The following is a 16,714-nucleotide window of genomic DNA, read 5'->3' on the forward strand; positions in this document are numbered from 1 at the left end:
TTGAATGGGGGAAGCAGGCCTATTTCTGCTCTTGTTTTGTGTGTGAAACTCCGTGTAGCATTGTGGTAAGGAGGCTGGAGAGGTCCCATTTAGGATGAGTCGAGTATTTCAATTTAATTCCTTGGTGTTGTGTGATACTGGACCCAGTGCAAGGTAATCCATTTTCTATACCTGGGGCGAGCAACAGATTTGAATTCAAAGAAACTAAACTCTGGTTTAAACCTGACAGAATAATTTTGGCTGATCGTGTATCAGGAGTTGTTCACTTAGAATTTTAGAAGCAAACCTTTTGAGCAGACCTCCAGCGCAGCTGATTACCTGCTGTTAGATAAAGCCAAGAGTCTGCACCCTCGATGTACTCAATATATTTGACTCTACTGCATCAATCAGAGCTCTGTTTGCACAATGCATTGTTTCTCAAAAAGGTTACCAAAAGTTTAATTGCATCAGAGGTAACTTATCAAAATCCATAAATCAGTGTTTGTTTATCCAAGTTTACAATTTCCAGCATTAATTTTGTTGTAACATTTACAGAAGATCGTCTTAATGAGGTACACATCAACAAGAGAAATTTAACTCCATGTTTACTGGTGTCAACTGTGACTCGAGCTCACCTTCTCGTCTGTGGGTCGGATAGTTCTGTGTTCGATACTGAGGGAGTGCTGCACAGTTAGAGGCTAGTAACCTTATGTCTTAATCACAAAAAGATAGACTGCATGTACAGCAAGTAATTAGTAAAACGAGTAGACTGTTATTACTTATTGCAAGAGAATAGGAGTACAAGCATTATGCTTCAGTTATACAGGGCCACTGGTCATAGGCACAGAGATGTACAGCATAGAAACAGACCCTTTGGTCCAACTCATCCATGCTAGCCAGATATCCTGAATTAATCTAGTCCCATTTGCCAGCATTTAAACCCTTCCTATTCATATACCCATCCAGGTGATTTTCAATGTTGTAATTGTACCAGCCTCCACCACTTCCCCTGGCATTCCATACACACACCACCCACTGTGTGGAAAAGTTACCCCTCAGGTCCCTCTTAAATCAGTCAATCTAGTGTACCGTGTAAGGTATTGGGTTCCCCCTTTAAGGAAGCATTCCAGGCAGTTCAGAGAAGGTTTACCAGAATAATAAGTTCAGCCAATGAAGGAGCAGCGCTCCGAAAGCTTGTGATTTCAAAGAAACCTGTTGGACTATGACCTGGTGTCATGTGATGTCTGACTTTGTCCACCCCAGTCCAACACCAGCTCCTCCACATCCAGAGTAATACATGGAATGAGAGGGTTATCTAAGGAGGGAAAACTGAACATGTATCCAGTGGAGTTTAGAAAAGCAGGAGCTGACTTGATTGATGTGAAACCCAGAGGGTCTTGAGCAGGTGCTTCCTCTTGTGGGAGAATCTAGAACAAGGCGTCGTTTTTAAAACTGCGAGGCCATTCAGTTAAAATGGAGATTTGTAAAACCTTCTCTGAGGTTGACAATCTTTGGAACTGTCTTCCCCAAAGGGTGGGGAAGCGAATTTAATTCTTCTAGAATAGAATCCCCACAGTATGGAAACAAGCCATTTGGCCCAGCAAGGCCGCACCAACCCTCCCAGACTCCTACCCTGTCACTCTGCATTCCCCATGGCTAATGCACCTAACCTACATGTTCCCGGACACTATGGGTAGTTTAGCATAGCCAGTCCACCCTAACTTGCTCATCTTTGACCTGTGGGAGGAAACCCACGCAGGCACGGGGAGAACGTGCAAACTCCACACAGACAGTCGCCCGAGGCAGGAATCGAACCCGGGTCCCTGGCAGCAGTGTGGCTAACCACTGTGCTGCCCAGATTACTTGGATCTTTTTAAGGCAGAGGTAGATAAGTTCTTGTTAAGTAAGCAGGTAAAACGTTATCAGCAGTAGGTAGGAATGTGGTTTTGAGGTTACAGTCCGATCAGCGGTGATCTTATTAAATGGGGAGTAGGTTCAAGGGGCTGAATGGACTATTCCTGATACAAAATCATAAGAAACACAGAGAATACTGGAGAAACTCAACAGACCTGGCAGCTTCTGTGGAGAGAGAAAAACAGTTAACATTTCAAGACTCAAGATGATAATTCTCCTTTCCATGTGTCTTTCCGCGTGTGGAGAGAGAAGTTGTGGTCCCATGTTCAGTCAGGTATAATTTCCTGGGGCAATAGATGTGAGGCTGGAAAAGCACAGCAAGTCAGACAGCAGCTGAGGGGCAGAAAAGTCAGTGTTTTGGCCTGAAATCCTGCTCCTCTGATGCTGTCTGACCTGCTGTGTTTTTCCAGCCTCCCATCTATTGGCTCTGACTTCCAGCATCTACACTCCCTACTGCCTCCAAGATATGATTTCTTGTTGCTCTGGCCTTCCAGTTGTTGAGGGTGACCTGATCCTGCGGCTGCACCTTTTGTCTTGAGCTTGTTCTCTTGTCTGTTTCTCCAGAATTGCAAAGTCACGCCTGATTCTTCTTTGACGAGTCTCAGCAAAAGAAACTGCCCTGACCAAGCCAATTAAATACTAACAGTTTGATAAACACACAGCTGTCATTCAGTTTGGGCGAAGGGAGTGCTGTGTTGTCAGAGGTACCGTCTTTTGAGTCAAGTGTTTGTACTTTGTTGGGTCTGCTTTACAATGGCTTCCAGCCCAATGCCTGCCCAGCGTGACCACTGCCTGATTGCTGGGATGTTTACCAAACTCCAAGTAATTCTTAGGTTTAATAAAAATAGTTTCTGTCGCTGAGAAGGAACATTGTGACTTTGCAGTTCTTGCATCCGTCGGCAAATTATTTTTCAACATGACTAGCCTCATTGACCAATCCTGTGAGAGGTATTCACAAATGTAGTTTGTATAAAAGCTGCCATTTTATGCTGCTGGATAAAGCAGGCAAGCCACAGCAACAAATATCAGTCAGTATCTGACTTTGAGAGGAGCTGACCCAAGCGAGGAAGAGAAGGCGATATTCAGCTTTTGATTCCTGGGCAGAGGGAGTGTTTCGAGAGAAGAATTTGATTCATATGCAATTGTGATTGTTCCAACACTTTGCCAAGAGCTTTAATCTCTTTTTCAAAAAAAACCAGCCTTTGTTTTGATAATGTGACTAAAATCTGGGTGTCCCAGTTGTATCTCGTATCAGCAGCTATGTTTTCCAATTCTGCTTTCCATTGTTTAATAAGGGCACAACACTTTGATCCTGATCTATTGATGAAAAGGATCCACTTCACTGAAAGATGTCTTTTGGTTTTGCTGCCTTCATTGTCTCCATTATCTAGTGACGTAACCCTGAACGCCACATCCTTTTGTTTTGCCTCAACAGCAACAATCTTTCAAATTGTGACAAGATTCAAGAAAGATTTAAGAAAGAGTTGGATAGAGCTCTCAAAGGTAGTGGAATCAAGGATTATGGAGATAAGGCAGGAACAGGATACTGATTAGGAATGATCAGCCATGATCATATTGAATGGCGGTGCAGGCTCGAAGGGCTGAATGGCCTACTCCTGCACCTATTGTCTATTGTCTATTGTCTTGGCTGCAGGTTGGACGTACAGAGCAGATTCCTGTTTGCTTCGCCCTGAAACAGGTCTGCTGTGAACGCTCTGAGGGAAATGCTTTCCAATTCACAAAGTTGCCTGACAAGGGAACGGTAAAACACTGACCTGATTAAACAGCAGCTTTCTTGGTGAGGACTTGGTGCACTGTGACACCATTGCACAGTGCGACAGCTGTGTCCTTGTAATCCATCCGATCATGTAACAGAGCATTCCAACAGGTGATCAGGCCCTGAAGGAGAGATATGCACCTGTTCTCGGAGAGGTGTCTGATACCAGGAGTTCGATAACAATACCTTAATTCTATTAAACATTTCTGGTGATCATATTAAAGTTTCAGCAATCCCAGCACTCAGACTTTAACATTTGGCACCAGCTATTTTTGAGGTATTCGTTTGATATCACCCAGAATGATTGGAGATGATGTGGTGAAAGTGAAATTGTGTTAAAACTCAGAATTGTCTGGGACCTGAAGGTGTGTAGTCTTAGGGCAGGTCACAGATAACTTTAATCCATCTGGTCAGAGATGTTATTGCACACCTCTGGAGAAGCTGGAACTTGATGCCGGGTCTTTTGGGCCAAAGATAGGGATATTAGTACGGTGCCACACTGTTTCTCATTGGGATATATTGTTCAGCATCCTGTACGTATCCTCACTGGTGCTGATTGTGTGAATACTGACAGTCCGGACTTATGGACACCCAGTATCACTCAGTCTGTCGGTCATTTATGTTGAATGTACTGAGATATGAATTTGCGTGGAATTCTAATAAAATACACCTGATATTGATCAGCAGCTGTCATATTGGGCAAAATCAGCACAAGGAATTGAGAGGGCAGGGGGGTTATGTTTGGAGCAAGTAACAACACTATGCATCGATAAAGTATGGTGCTGGAAAAGCACAGCCAGTCAGGCAGCATCTGAAAAGCAGGACAGTCGACATTTCAAGCATAAGCACTTCATTAGGAATGTTGCAGGGTGGGGAGGGGGGAGTGGCCAAGGGGGCTCAGAGATAAATGGGAGGGGGGTGGACTGGAGGAAAGGTAGCCCCTCCCCCCACCTTACTCCAGATCCAACCATCCAAGTTGGCACCGCCCTCTTGGTGTCCTACCTGTCCATCTTCCTTCCCACCTATCCGCTCCACCCTCCACTCTGACCTATCACTTTCACCCCCCCCCAACCTTCATCTACCTATCACATTCCCAGCTATCTTCCCCCAGCCCCACCCCCTGACCCAATTATCTCTCAGCCCGCTTGGGCCCACCCCCCCCAACATTCCTGATGAAGGGTTTTTGCCCGAAACATTGTCTCTCTTGCTCCTTGGATGCTGCCTGACCTGCTGTGCTTTTCCAGCACCACACCCTCGACTCTGATCTTCAGCACCTGCAGTCCTCACTCTCTCCTCATATGTAGAAAGGTCCCATTTGGGAAGACACCACAGATTTGCAGTCTTTTTACTCATTCACAGGATATGGGCATCAGTGGCTGGGCATGCATTTATTGTTCCTCCCTAACTGTCCTGGAGAAGTTGGGGGTGAGCAGCGGTCCATTTAGTGTGAGTACAACAGCAGTGCTGCTGGGGAGGGAATGCTGGGATTTTGATCCAGTGCCAGTGAACGAGTTGAAGGTACCTCCAGGGTTCTGGGTTACCATTTGGGTAGTGGATGCAGTGAATGACCCAGAATTGATGATCTGTTTTTGAAATGTGCCCCGTTTATCACAGCTTACCTTCTGTTTCTTAAATCAAGTTGCCTGATAATGACTTTGAGCTAAATAGCACAAACCAAAACCACACTGTTTCATTGCAGGCACATTCAGGATCCAGCCAGTCAACGGCTAACCTGGAGTAAGCCTCCGACAAGTATCCTAGTCATTAAAAAGATCCAAGATGATCGTCTCCTTCAACCATTTAAGGATCTTTGCATCTTCCTCATGGAGGTAATGTGTGCCAGTGACAAGAAATATTCACTCTGCGATATGCTAGGAATACCCTGGATTATGTATCGGAGTTTGTTCAACTAGTCATTAATTAATGTTGGTGATGTTATGAAATCACCTAAAAACAGTCAATCGGTGTTTTGGCCGGACTCCGGGGGAACTGTGATCCTCAATCTGCCATTTCTATTTTATTCATGTTTAGGAGAAAGATATGATTGTTTACGTAGAGAAAAAAGTACTTGAAGACCCCACCATTGCAAATGATGAGAGCTTTGGACCACTAAAGAAACTGTGCACTTTTAGAGAAGGTAAAGGCATTGCAATTTTCAAAGCATTATTTTACCAATTTGCAAGATTATTTTTGGCAAACATTATTTTGCAATCTTGTTTTACAATCTTCAGTGATGCCCAGATAACAATCTCTCCTTTCCTGGTTCAGCTGCTTTGTCCCCTGAATACCCACTGCTGGGAAGTTTAGTTCGATGCTGTTTTAGCATTTTGACCACAGTCAATAGGCAGCATCCCATTCTAGCTTCTAACTTGAGGACTCTTCCCTTTTATTTTGAGCTGTAAACTCTACTTGAAGATGTCCTGCTTCAACTTCTTCAAATTTAGTCCCTTTAAAATTGTACTCATCAGCATTTTGATCCCAAGCTATAAGAGTTGCCCCTGTGCAGGGTAATCAAAGGTGCAGGGGCATCAATGATTTAAATTCTCCCATTTTCGTGGGAGATCACATTTTGAATATCATGCCCTGTTCCTGTTGCCAAGAAGCTGTAACACTATAGGCAGTCCAGAAAAGAGCTCAGCTCTGGGTCAGCTCCACAGTTGGCCACTGTTAGGGCAGAGAGATGTGCGAATGTGCTGCTCAATATTGAACGGAAATGTTTGAACGCTGCTGTCATTGATGTGTGTGTTGGATAAAGACTGGTACCAAAGGAGTTAACCCAGATTATTACTCAAAACTAGAAGAATAAAGTTGAAAAAAAAGCAGTTCACATTCAGTGATAGGTTATTCTAAGATGATCTGTCCTGAAGATTACCTTCAAATACAGCGGGACTCATGTGTAAAGTAAACTTATAGCGCTAGTGTAGTGGAGCCAGAAACCATAGGGTTCCTAATGAAACAACTGGACACTGCAGTGTCCGAGATGTTAGGATCCCTCTGCATGAATAACTTTAATTTTGATAATTATTCTATGATCAGAGTACTTTTAGATGGGGCATACTGCTTGTATATTCCTATCTAAAAGTCACACATGGACTTTCAATCCCTAAATGTGTTGTCTGTCCGTGCTGAGGAAGATTTAAGAAAGGTTCACAAAACGTTCTATTTGTTCCAAAGCCTTTGAAATGAACGTTGGGTTTTGAATGTTCATACAGCTACACAAGGTCCAAGCGCCGTGAGTTGTATTACCCAAGTTCTCCTTTCACACTGACCATAAAGTAGTAATGTTTACCAACATCCTGACGTGTCAGTTAGTCAAAAAGAAAAACTGACTTTCACAGCAATATTTTATAACCATAAGGTGTCCCAAAGTGCTTTATAGCTCTTGGAAATCTTTTGAAATGTTGTCACTATCATAACGTAGCAAACAGGACAACTAATTTGTACACAGCAAAATTCCACAAATAGGCATATGGTGATAATCAGGAAATCTGTTTGGTGATGTTGTCTGAGAGATAAATATTGGCTGGGCATTCAGGAGAACCAGTCTACTTCTATATAATAACATAAGATGTCATACCTCCATGAGACAGCCGACATCACCTTGTTATAACGTCTCATCCAGCATCTCCAAAATAAATAGATTTGACCATAGTTGAACAATGCTTAATAATTACACAAGGTTTCTGGTATTTAATGTCCTTTAGGGAAGGAAATCTGCTGTCCTTACCTGGTCTGGCCTACACCTGACTCCAGACCCACAGCAATGTGGCTAACTGTTCATTTTTAGGGATGCACAATAAATCCTGACCCAGGCAGCCACACCCTCATGCCATATATGAATGTTTTTAAAAATAGAGTTAGAAAAGTTATAACCTTTTGCACTGCAGTACGGTACACACTGAAAGGAGCCCCACATTGTCTGTGGGATGTGGTGCTTCCCAAGCTGCCCTCTGCATCTTGTGTCATATTGAATGAGCATTATATGGAGTTGAGTAGGGACCTGTTTCAGATCACTGTTCCCTCCTTCAAACGAAACTATGCTTCTCATAGTCGCCATATATCAAAACTTAACTGTGTGTGTGTGTTTGTGTGTATGTTTGTGTGTGTGTTTGTGTGTGTGTGTGTGTATGTGTGTGTGTGTGAAGCGATTTGTGATGTTCCAATGTGATAGCACCTGATGTAAGAGAATATGACTGTTCCTTTCTGTGTGGGTGCCAGAGCATATGTCACCTGCAGTGGAACATGCAGTCCCCATGTCAACAAGAACAAAATAAGTTTCCGCAATCAAATGGCTTTTAAAGGCTGGCACTTGCAATCTGCTAGTTCTTGGCCTTTACATTGTGTTTATGGACATTCCCTATAGTTGGATCTCTTCCCAGCAGATTTCTAAAACCGAGATCCAGGGTTAATGGTAAATGGAAAGGTTCACCTTGGTCCATCAGTGCCAGCTCGTGGCATTAATTATCCAGCTCATGTCACTTGGTGGTTTGATCTTTACTGCGTTCACCCATCAATAGGAAATCTTTGCAACAAATGTTGTTTACTCTGTCATCTATGACAATGGTCTATAATGAAGCACATTGAATTTGCTTTTAGGCTATGACGATTTATCTGATCGGATAGACTTTATAATTTGCCTTGGAGGAGATGGCACCTTGCTTTATGCATCATCCTTATTCCAGGTAAGTCCAATTGTATCTCTCCAGAAGGAGCTTTGTGGATTTCAGGGTCAATGTTGGAACTCTCCCCTGCCTTTTCAAAAAACAACTGTCCAAAGGAATCTTGTGATCTCTGTGATTTGGATCCTCCCTTTTTGGGCATTAATTTAAATCTTGTACCAATTCAAGGGGATCTACAACATTCAACAATGCTGATGCCATTGACCAAAACTGATGGCCAATAATATTTCAGCATTCTCCTCGACAGCAAGCCAGGAAGTAAAATTGAATTTTTAACTTTATCATTTTACAAGGAAAGCAATAAATTATTGGATGTTACACATGATTAGGGGCAAAGTTGAAATGTCATAAACTTTTCTAATATTTTAAGTACAGGATTTCTCTTGAAATGATTTTTTTTAAACATGGGGCGGTTGGGAGGTGATTCAGCAGAAACATTGTGTTTTTACAGAAGAACTTGTTTTCAATAATCATCATCTTTTATGTGGGCAAGCAAAGAGTCACTGTCACTGACTTCTGAATTTCCTACACATGCACACATGCAGACATGCACACACACACTCACGCACACACCCAGGCAGAAACTGAGGGCACACGACAACACACCGCACTCTCTCTCTCTCTCTCAGACACACACACATCAGTTTCATGGTATCCTGCCAGCAAATGCTGACTCATCTATTGATTGTAACTACTGTAAATTGTTTGATTACAGTTTGTTTAAATGTTCATGAGCACATTAGGCAGCACAACCAAAAGGAGCTGAATTATATTCAGTACTTCAACTTTAGTGATTGTGCTGTTTAGTCCATTCAATTTTAACAAACCAGTGTTAAATCAGATTTTAAATTTATCCCCTTGCAAAAAAGGTATTGATTGAATATTCTTGGCTCTTTACACATGTTGTGTAATAGTCATTGCTGTTATCATTGGAACATCCAGGCCATTGTTTTATTTTTCTCTCTGTATAGCGAATGGATGGAGGGGTGGGCAGATGGATTGGACACTCCATACTCTGAACACAGTTTTTGATGTGATAATGCCTTGTACAGAAAAACTTGTTTTCAATAATCATCACCTTTTATGAAATGTCTTCTGAATCTGATTTACTGAATGTGCAGGAGCTGATAAACCAAATAAATATGTAGCAGTGCAAGATTCCTGAACTCTGTTGCTGTAGTGAGAGATTAAACGAGTATGTAGTTGCGCAACACATTGTCTGATAATATTTTCAGTAAAAAGTCTTCATTCCCAGGGGATTGTAGTTTATTGTACACTAGGCATTTTATAAACTGTTCTTGTTTAAACAGGGTAGTGTACCACCAGTGATGGCATTTCACCTCGGATCTCTGGGCTTCCTGACACCGTTTAACTTTGACACCTATCAGTCACAAGTCACACAAGTAATTGAAGGTACCTTCCAGTTTCATTGTAATTGAAGGAATTGAATTTCACAAATGAGGCAAAACATATGATTCAGAAATTAGGCTCAAGCCAAAGTGAGTTAATCCGATCTATGAAAATGCTGTATACGTACATCTATCACCCAAATTCTGACCTTGTTTGTAATGTAAATGAAGCTAGTCTGAGAATTAAAATCCGTTTTAATTTGCCAAAATTCAGACTGAAGCATTATTGGACTCAGCAGCAAGCTATGTTTGAGGCAGGTAACCCTGAGAACTGTCTGCTGTTACATTTCTGTTTCTGTGACCCACACCCTACTTCTTGCTGAGCGTGTTCAGTAGCAACACCTTGCATTTTTGTAGTGCCTCTAGTAAAATAAAACATTCCAAAGTGCTTTGTGGGAGGGTTATGAAGCAGGTCCCATCAGGAGATAGTCAGGCAGATGTTACAGATTGGTGAGATGTGGTGTTTCTACAGTGTAGTAAGGTCTTAACAAAACTCAGCTGGTTAAATTCCTTGCGTGACGATGAATCATCCTGCTGTGATCTTGCTCACTCACACTCAGAATAAGTAATCAGGGCACAGGTACTGCTCTCTCCTTGATTGGAGAGCAATGACCCAACACCCAATTCTTGAATTCAGTGTAATCTTGTTCAAGAAGGAATGTGAATTAATAGGCACTTAGCAGAGTGTTCCAAAGCAGCAATTTAACAAACAGGTTTTTGTAAATGAAGAAACTATGAAAATTGTGCTAAAACAGTTCCTATTAACAGGGTGCTGAGACTAAACTGGAATCTTAAGTAAATGTGCCCATGCAATTTGTAATAATAGAACTGTATTTTCTTTCAATTCCGAGACTTGTTTCAGGACATTGAAGAGAGGGAGTGAGAGAAAGGCAGCAGGTCAGGCAGCATCCAAGGAACAGGAGAATCGACGTTTCGGGCATAAGCCCTTCTTCAGGAAGCCCTTCCTGAAGAAGGGCTTATGCCCGAAACGTCGATTCTCCTGTTCCTTGGATGCTGCCTGACCTGCTGCGCTTTTCCAGCAACACATTTTCAGCTCTGATCTCCAGCATCTGCAGCCCTCACTTTCTCCTAGAGGGAGTGAGATACAGGTAAAATATTAATGAAAACAGATTTAAAAGCAAGAATTGCTGACACAACAGTTAATAATCCTTTCTACAGTTGAAATTGGATGTTTTACAATGATCTAGTTGTGTATGTGCTGAAATGTGCCTTATCAAACTTGTATTCCTAAAATATGGTGCTTGTCTCATCGTCAAATTGAATTTGAACTTTGCTAAGTCACTGATTAAATCAAATTGCCCAATAGGCTTTTGTGCCCTTCAGTAGTTGGGAAAATGTAAACAATTTCTCACGATGTGAATCCTCTGCCAGGGAATGTTTCCATTATCCTACGGAGCCGACTCAAAGTCAAAGTGATGAAAGAAAACTGGGAAAAGCGAAGTTGTCCAGAGCATGCTGTGGAGGAGAATGGACTGATCGTGACCAAGCACGGAGAGAATGAGTTAGGAAAGCGAGCAGTGCAGTACCAGGTGAGGCTGATCCTGGCTAGAGTAGGAAATGGGGGTCGTATTTGTGATGAATTGGGTCAGAAGTCAGACGACGCCAGGTTATAACCCAACATGCAGACCCGCCCCGCAATGCACACACCCAACACACTTTCCTAACCCTCTCTCTCCAACACATGCATACACATGTGTGTGCACATGCACACAGCATCACACACGGACACAGACCACCTGCACCCACACCATTTCCTCACTTGCTTTCACTCTGTCACAGGCACTAATCCTTTCAGCCAACCATTTCTTCATTTTCCTGAACCTGAGGACTTAGTTGTTGTCAACTCTGTGCAGCTTGAGCTAACTCTGCAGGCCCAGAGTAAAGTAACGCTGCAGGCCCAGAGTAAAGTAATGCTGCAGGCCCAGAGTAAAGTAACGCTGCAGGCCCAGAGTAAAATAACTCTGCAGGCCCGGAGTAAAGTAACGCTGCAGGCCCAGAGTAAAATAACTCTGCAGGCCCGGAGTAAAGTAACTCTGCAGGCTCAGAGTAAAGTAACTCTGCAGGCCCGGAGTAAAGTAACTCTGCAGGCCCAGAGTAAAGTAACTCTGCAGACCCGAAGTAAAGTAACTCTGCAGGCCCAGAGTAAAGTAACTCTGCAGGCCCAGAGTAAAGTAACTCTGCAGGCCCGGAGTAAAGTAACTCTGCAGGCCCAGAGTAAAGTAACTCTGCAGGTCCGAAGTAAAGTAACTCTGCAGGTCCGGAGTAAAGTAACTCTGCAGGCCCGGAGTAAAGTAACTCTGCAGGTCCGGAGTAAAGTAACTCTGCAGGTCCGTAGTAAATTAACGTTGCAGGCCCGGAGTAAAGTAACTCTGCAGGCCCGGAGTAAAATAACTCTGCAGACCCAGAGTAAAATAACTCTGCAGGTCCGGAGTAAAATAACTCTGCAGACCCAGAGTAAAATAATTCTGCAGGTCCGGAGTAAAGTAACTCTGCAGGCCCAGAGTAAAATAACTCTGCAGGCCCAGAGTAAAATAACTCTGCAGGTCCGGAGTTAAGTAACTCTGCAGGCCCAGAGTTAAGTAACTCTGCAGGCCCAGAGTTAAGTAACTCTGCAGGCCCAGAGTTAAGTAACTCTGCAGGCCCAGAGTTAGGTAATTCTGCAGGCCCAGAGTTAGGTAACTCTGCAGGCCCAGAGTAAAGTAACGCTGCAGGCCCGTGGGCGGCACGGTGGCACAGTGGTTAGCACTGCTGCCTCGCAGCGCCAGAGACCTGGGTTCAATTCCCGACTCAGGCGACTGACTGTGTGGAGTTTACACGTTCTCCCCGTGTCTGCGTGGGTTTCCTCCGGGTGCTCCGGTTTCCTCCCACAGTCCAAAGATGTGCAGGTCAGGTGAATTGGCCATGCTAAATTGCCCCTAGTGTTAGGTATAGGGGTAAATGTAGGGGTATGGGTGGGTTGCGCTTCGGCGGGTCGGTGTGGACTTGTTGGGCCGAAGGGCCTGTTTCCATACTGTAATGTAATCTAATCCAATCTAAAGTAACTCTGCAGACCCGGAGTAAAGTAACTCTGCAGGCCCAGAGTAAAATATCTCTGCAGGCCCAGAGTAAAGTAACATTGCAGGTCCGGAGTAAAATAACTCTGCAGGCCCGGAGTAAAGTAACTCTGCAGGCCCGGAGTAAAGTAACTCTGCAGGCCCGAAATACAAGTGTAAACATGAGCCGCAAAGTGCTTGCCTCCAGCCTCTGTAACATGTCAATTAAATCTTAGGAAACCTGTTTTTCTCTCCCCACCTCCTTCTTCCCCCTCTCTCCCCCTCCCTCTCTCCCCCTCCCTCTCTCCCCCTCCCTCTCTCCCTCTCCCTGTCTCCCTCCTACCTCCATCCCTCCACCCTCCTCCCCTTCCCCTCTCCCCCCACCTCTCTCCCCCTCCTTCTCCCCCTCCCTCTTTCCCCCATCCTCCTTCCCTCTCATCCCCCCACCCTCCTCCCCTCTCACCCTCCTCCCTCCATCCCTCCACCCTCCTCCCCTCCCCCTCTCCCCCCATCTCTCTCGCCCCCTCCCGCTCTCCCCGACTGCTCAGGTCCTGAATGAGGTTGTGATTGACCGTGGCCCTTCGTCCTATCTCTCCAACGTTGATTTGTTTCTGAACGGCCGCCTGATAACATCTGTCCAAGGAGATGGTACGTTTGGAGTTTGTGTGAAGCTCAGAATTGTCATACTGCCTTGTTTTTGGGTGGGGGAGTTGCGTGTTTGAAAAACCAGCCTCTGATTCAGGTTTAAAGTAAGACTAAATGTGTTCCCATCATTACTGCTTCTGTGGTACTCGGGGGATGCCGGATATTTGAGTCAGTGATTGACAATAAATTCCAGCGTCCCACATTGAAGATGGCAGAATGATTAGGAGCTTAATCACTTCAGTGCAAACTGGTCTTTGAAGTACTTTATCAGTACTTTGAAGTACTTTGAAATACGACCAACTGAAGATCTTGATGAGCAGTAAGTTAAGGATCAGATATTTTCCTGAGTTGAGGAGACGTGTATTTACCCAGAGATTGTTTGGAGTTCTCCAGGTTAGAGATTGGTGGATTCTGAGCCACTGAGCTGTATGGCAATTGTGATTGGAGGTGTTTGGGTGTGAAGGGAGTCGATCGAGATAGGATTGGGCAGGAAGCTGGGGTTAATGCAAATGATCAGCCATGACCTTATTGAATGGCAGATTAGGCTCAAGGGGCTGAATGGCTTACTCCTTTTCTTTGGGTGAAGGGGCTAGAGGTGAACAGGGCCTGGGAGTGAGTTTAAGTACAGCAGGGATTCTGGATGGTCTCTGATTGAAAGGTGAATCATGGCCGAAAAAGTGAAGGAACAGCCTGGCCTGGGGTCAGCTGTGGGCGAGGGGCTGAGGCAGGAGCCATCCCTGGCACTTCCTCTTCCTTCATACCCCGTGAGCATCACCGACGGTGACAGAGTGGATTGCCGCAGAGAGGAGCTGCTGCCTCGGACCATGTGCTGGGCCTACACAGACATGCACACAGGCGTGCATAGACACACTCCGACACGCGCACACAGGCAGACAAATGCAGACAGAGACAGACAAATGCACACGCACGCACACAGAGACACACACGCACAGACACACGCATACGCACAGAGACACACGCACACAGAGACACATTTGTACAGAGACACACAAGCACAGACACGCACACATACACACAGACACGCACACACACACAGACACATACACACAGAGACACACAAGCACACACACACAGACACATGCATATGCGCACAGACATACATGCACAGACACTCATACGCACAGAGACACACAAGCACAGAAACACGCACACACACAGTCACACACGCATACGCAACAGAGACGTGTGCACACAGACACCCCCCCCCCCCCCACCAAATGCAGTGCTGTTAGGTCCAGGATTGTGACCCAATGACAACAAAGGAACGGAGATTCCCAGGTCAGGATGGTGTGTTGTAGGCAGGCGATGGTGCTCCCATGCATCTCCAGCTAGGAGAGGCTGCAGGGATTGGGAAGGGGCTGTCAGAGGAGGGTTGGAGAGTCTCTCTAATGCAGTTGGCCTTTCCTGTTTCAGGGGTGATTGTTTCCACGCCGACTGGGAGCACAGCTTATGCTGCAGCTGCAGGAGCCTCCATGATTCACCCCAACGTTCCCGCCATAATGATCACCCCCATCTGTCCACATTCCTTATCCTTCCGACCAATTGTCGTACCAGCAGGAGTGGACCTCCAGGTAACCCGTCGTCTGTCGATGAGCTGTGTCTGTAATGTCGGTGACTCTGCACACCTGAGGGAACTTGGGTAAAGCCACCTTCAGCAGTAACTCCTTCAAAAGTGTTCAGAGAGAGCAGCTGGGGATTTAAAGGAGCCAAGTGTCTGTGAGCAGGACTTCAGTGTGAATACATCCTCATTGTCTCAAATAAAGGAAAACTACTGCAGAAGCTGGGAATCTGAAAAAAACACAGAATGCTGGAGAAACTCAGCAGGTCTGGCAGCGAATACAAAAAAGGAGTTAACGTTTGTCCTCGATATATCCGGAGTTCTGACGAAAGATTGCTAGACTTGAAACGTTAACCCAGTTATCTCTCCACAGGTGCTGCCAGACCTGCTGAGTTCCTCCAGCATTTCCCCCGGCTGCATTCCCCATTGTGTCCTGTTTGCAATTTGCTTTAATGGGCTGGTGAGTGTTGGACCTAAGGTTGACCCTGACCCTGACTGTCCCCTTCACCCTGATATCCAGCAGCAGCTGACGGCTTCAGGGACCCCTGCATCATGCACCTCTCCCTGACTTTCCGTTTTGATGATTGCGAATCTTCCGACTTTCTCTTGCTGTCTTACCTCAAACTGAAAAGAGAATTTGATAACTGAAATATCCTTCCCCTGATCTAATCCACTCCCATGATTGTCCGCAGCTATTCCACTTAGTTTGTCGTCATATTAGATTAGTTTAGATTCCCCACAGTAGGGAAACTGGCCCTTCAGCCCAACGAGTCTACACCAACCCTCCAAAGAGCAACCCACCTGGACCCATTCCCCTATACATTGCCCTGACTGATGCACCTAACACTATGGGCAATTTAGCATGGCCAATTCACCTGACCCGTACATCTTTGGATTGTGGGAGGAAACCCACACAGACACAGGGAGAATGTGCAAACATCACACATACAGTCACCCGAGGCAGGAATCGAACCTGGGTCCCTGGCTCTGTGAGGCAGCAGTGCAAACCACTGAGCCACCATGCTGCCCCATCCAAATATCGTATCAGTCACAGCTCTGTCCAGCTCTGGCCGGCTGATTCCAGGGGTCTGAACTGTCCTTGGTCAAATGCAATGGAAGTCTCTTGAGAAACATATGAACCTTTGCTGTAAATTTACAGAAACTGGGCCAAGGGGAAAGAAATAATTTGCAAGATTGGATGAGAATTTCAACAAGGCTCTTTGCCCAATTTGGGGAATCACTATCCCCAGGAATCACTTGTGTGGCAAGGAATTAAATGCCTTAAGCTTTATTTTGTCAAATGCATGACTCCTAATCATGTAGTTGAACACTAACTGTAACCACATTGGATCCAACATCTTCACTTTAAATGGGATAGTGCAGAAACCAATCCGAGCTTGAGCCACATTCTGATTTCCTTCAAAAGGTTGTTGTTACTTCATTTTGGAATGTGTTCTTCCACAATCATGAGCATTCTCTCGTGACCTGTGCCCCATTTTCACCTGAGGCCATTTGGCCCATTGGGGGGGTGGGGGGGGGTCTCCTGGATCTGTTTCCGTTATGATTTGGTCCTAAAGCCTGAGCTTTGTTTTCAGATTATGCTGTCACCTGACGCGAGGAACACTGCGTGGATTTCATTTGATGGACGGCAGCGACAAGAGATTTGCCATGGCGACAGG

At 45.0% G+C, this 16,714-nt stretch overlaps 1 protein-coding gene across 5 annotated transcripts in view; it reads left to right on the top strand.

The window, feature by feature from the left end:
- LOC122540462 (NAD kinase-like) overlaps positions 1 to 16,714 on the top strand; it is a 103,867-nt gene that overhangs the window by 79,494 nt on the left and 7,659 nt on the right. For all 5 annotated transcript variants that reach the window (XM_087980222.1, XM_087980221.1, XM_043676301.2 and 2 more), the window contains 8 exons: positions 5,370 to 5,499; positions 5,702 to 5,807; positions 8,267 to 8,352; positions 9,660 to 9,762; positions 11,151 to 11,308; positions 13,360 to 13,459; positions 14,891 to 15,048; positions 16,631 to 16,713. In XM_087980222.1, coding sequence (XP_087836348.1) covers positions 5,370 to 5,499; positions 5,702 to 5,807; positions 8,267 to 8,352; positions 9,660 to 9,762; positions 11,151 to 11,308; positions 13,360 to 13,459; positions 14,891 to 15,048; positions 16,631 to 16,713 — 924 coding nt within the window. The remainder of the gene's footprint in view (positions 1 to 5,369; positions 5,500 to 5,701; positions 5,808 to 8,266; positions 8,353 to 9,659; positions 9,763 to 11,150; positions 11,309 to 13,359; positions 13,460 to 14,890; positions 15,049 to 16,630; position 16,714) is intronic.

This window comes from Chiloscyllium plagiosum, unplaced genomic scaffold (assembly GCF_037043375.1).
Source record: "Chiloscyllium plagiosum isolate Xiang-an unplaced genomic scaffold, Cpla_swu_hap1 HiC_scaffold_37, whole genome shotgun sequence".
Classification (NCBI taxonomy): Eukaryota; Metazoa; Chordata; class Chondrichthyes; order Orectolobiformes; family Hemiscylliidae; genus Chiloscyllium; species Chiloscyllium plagiosum.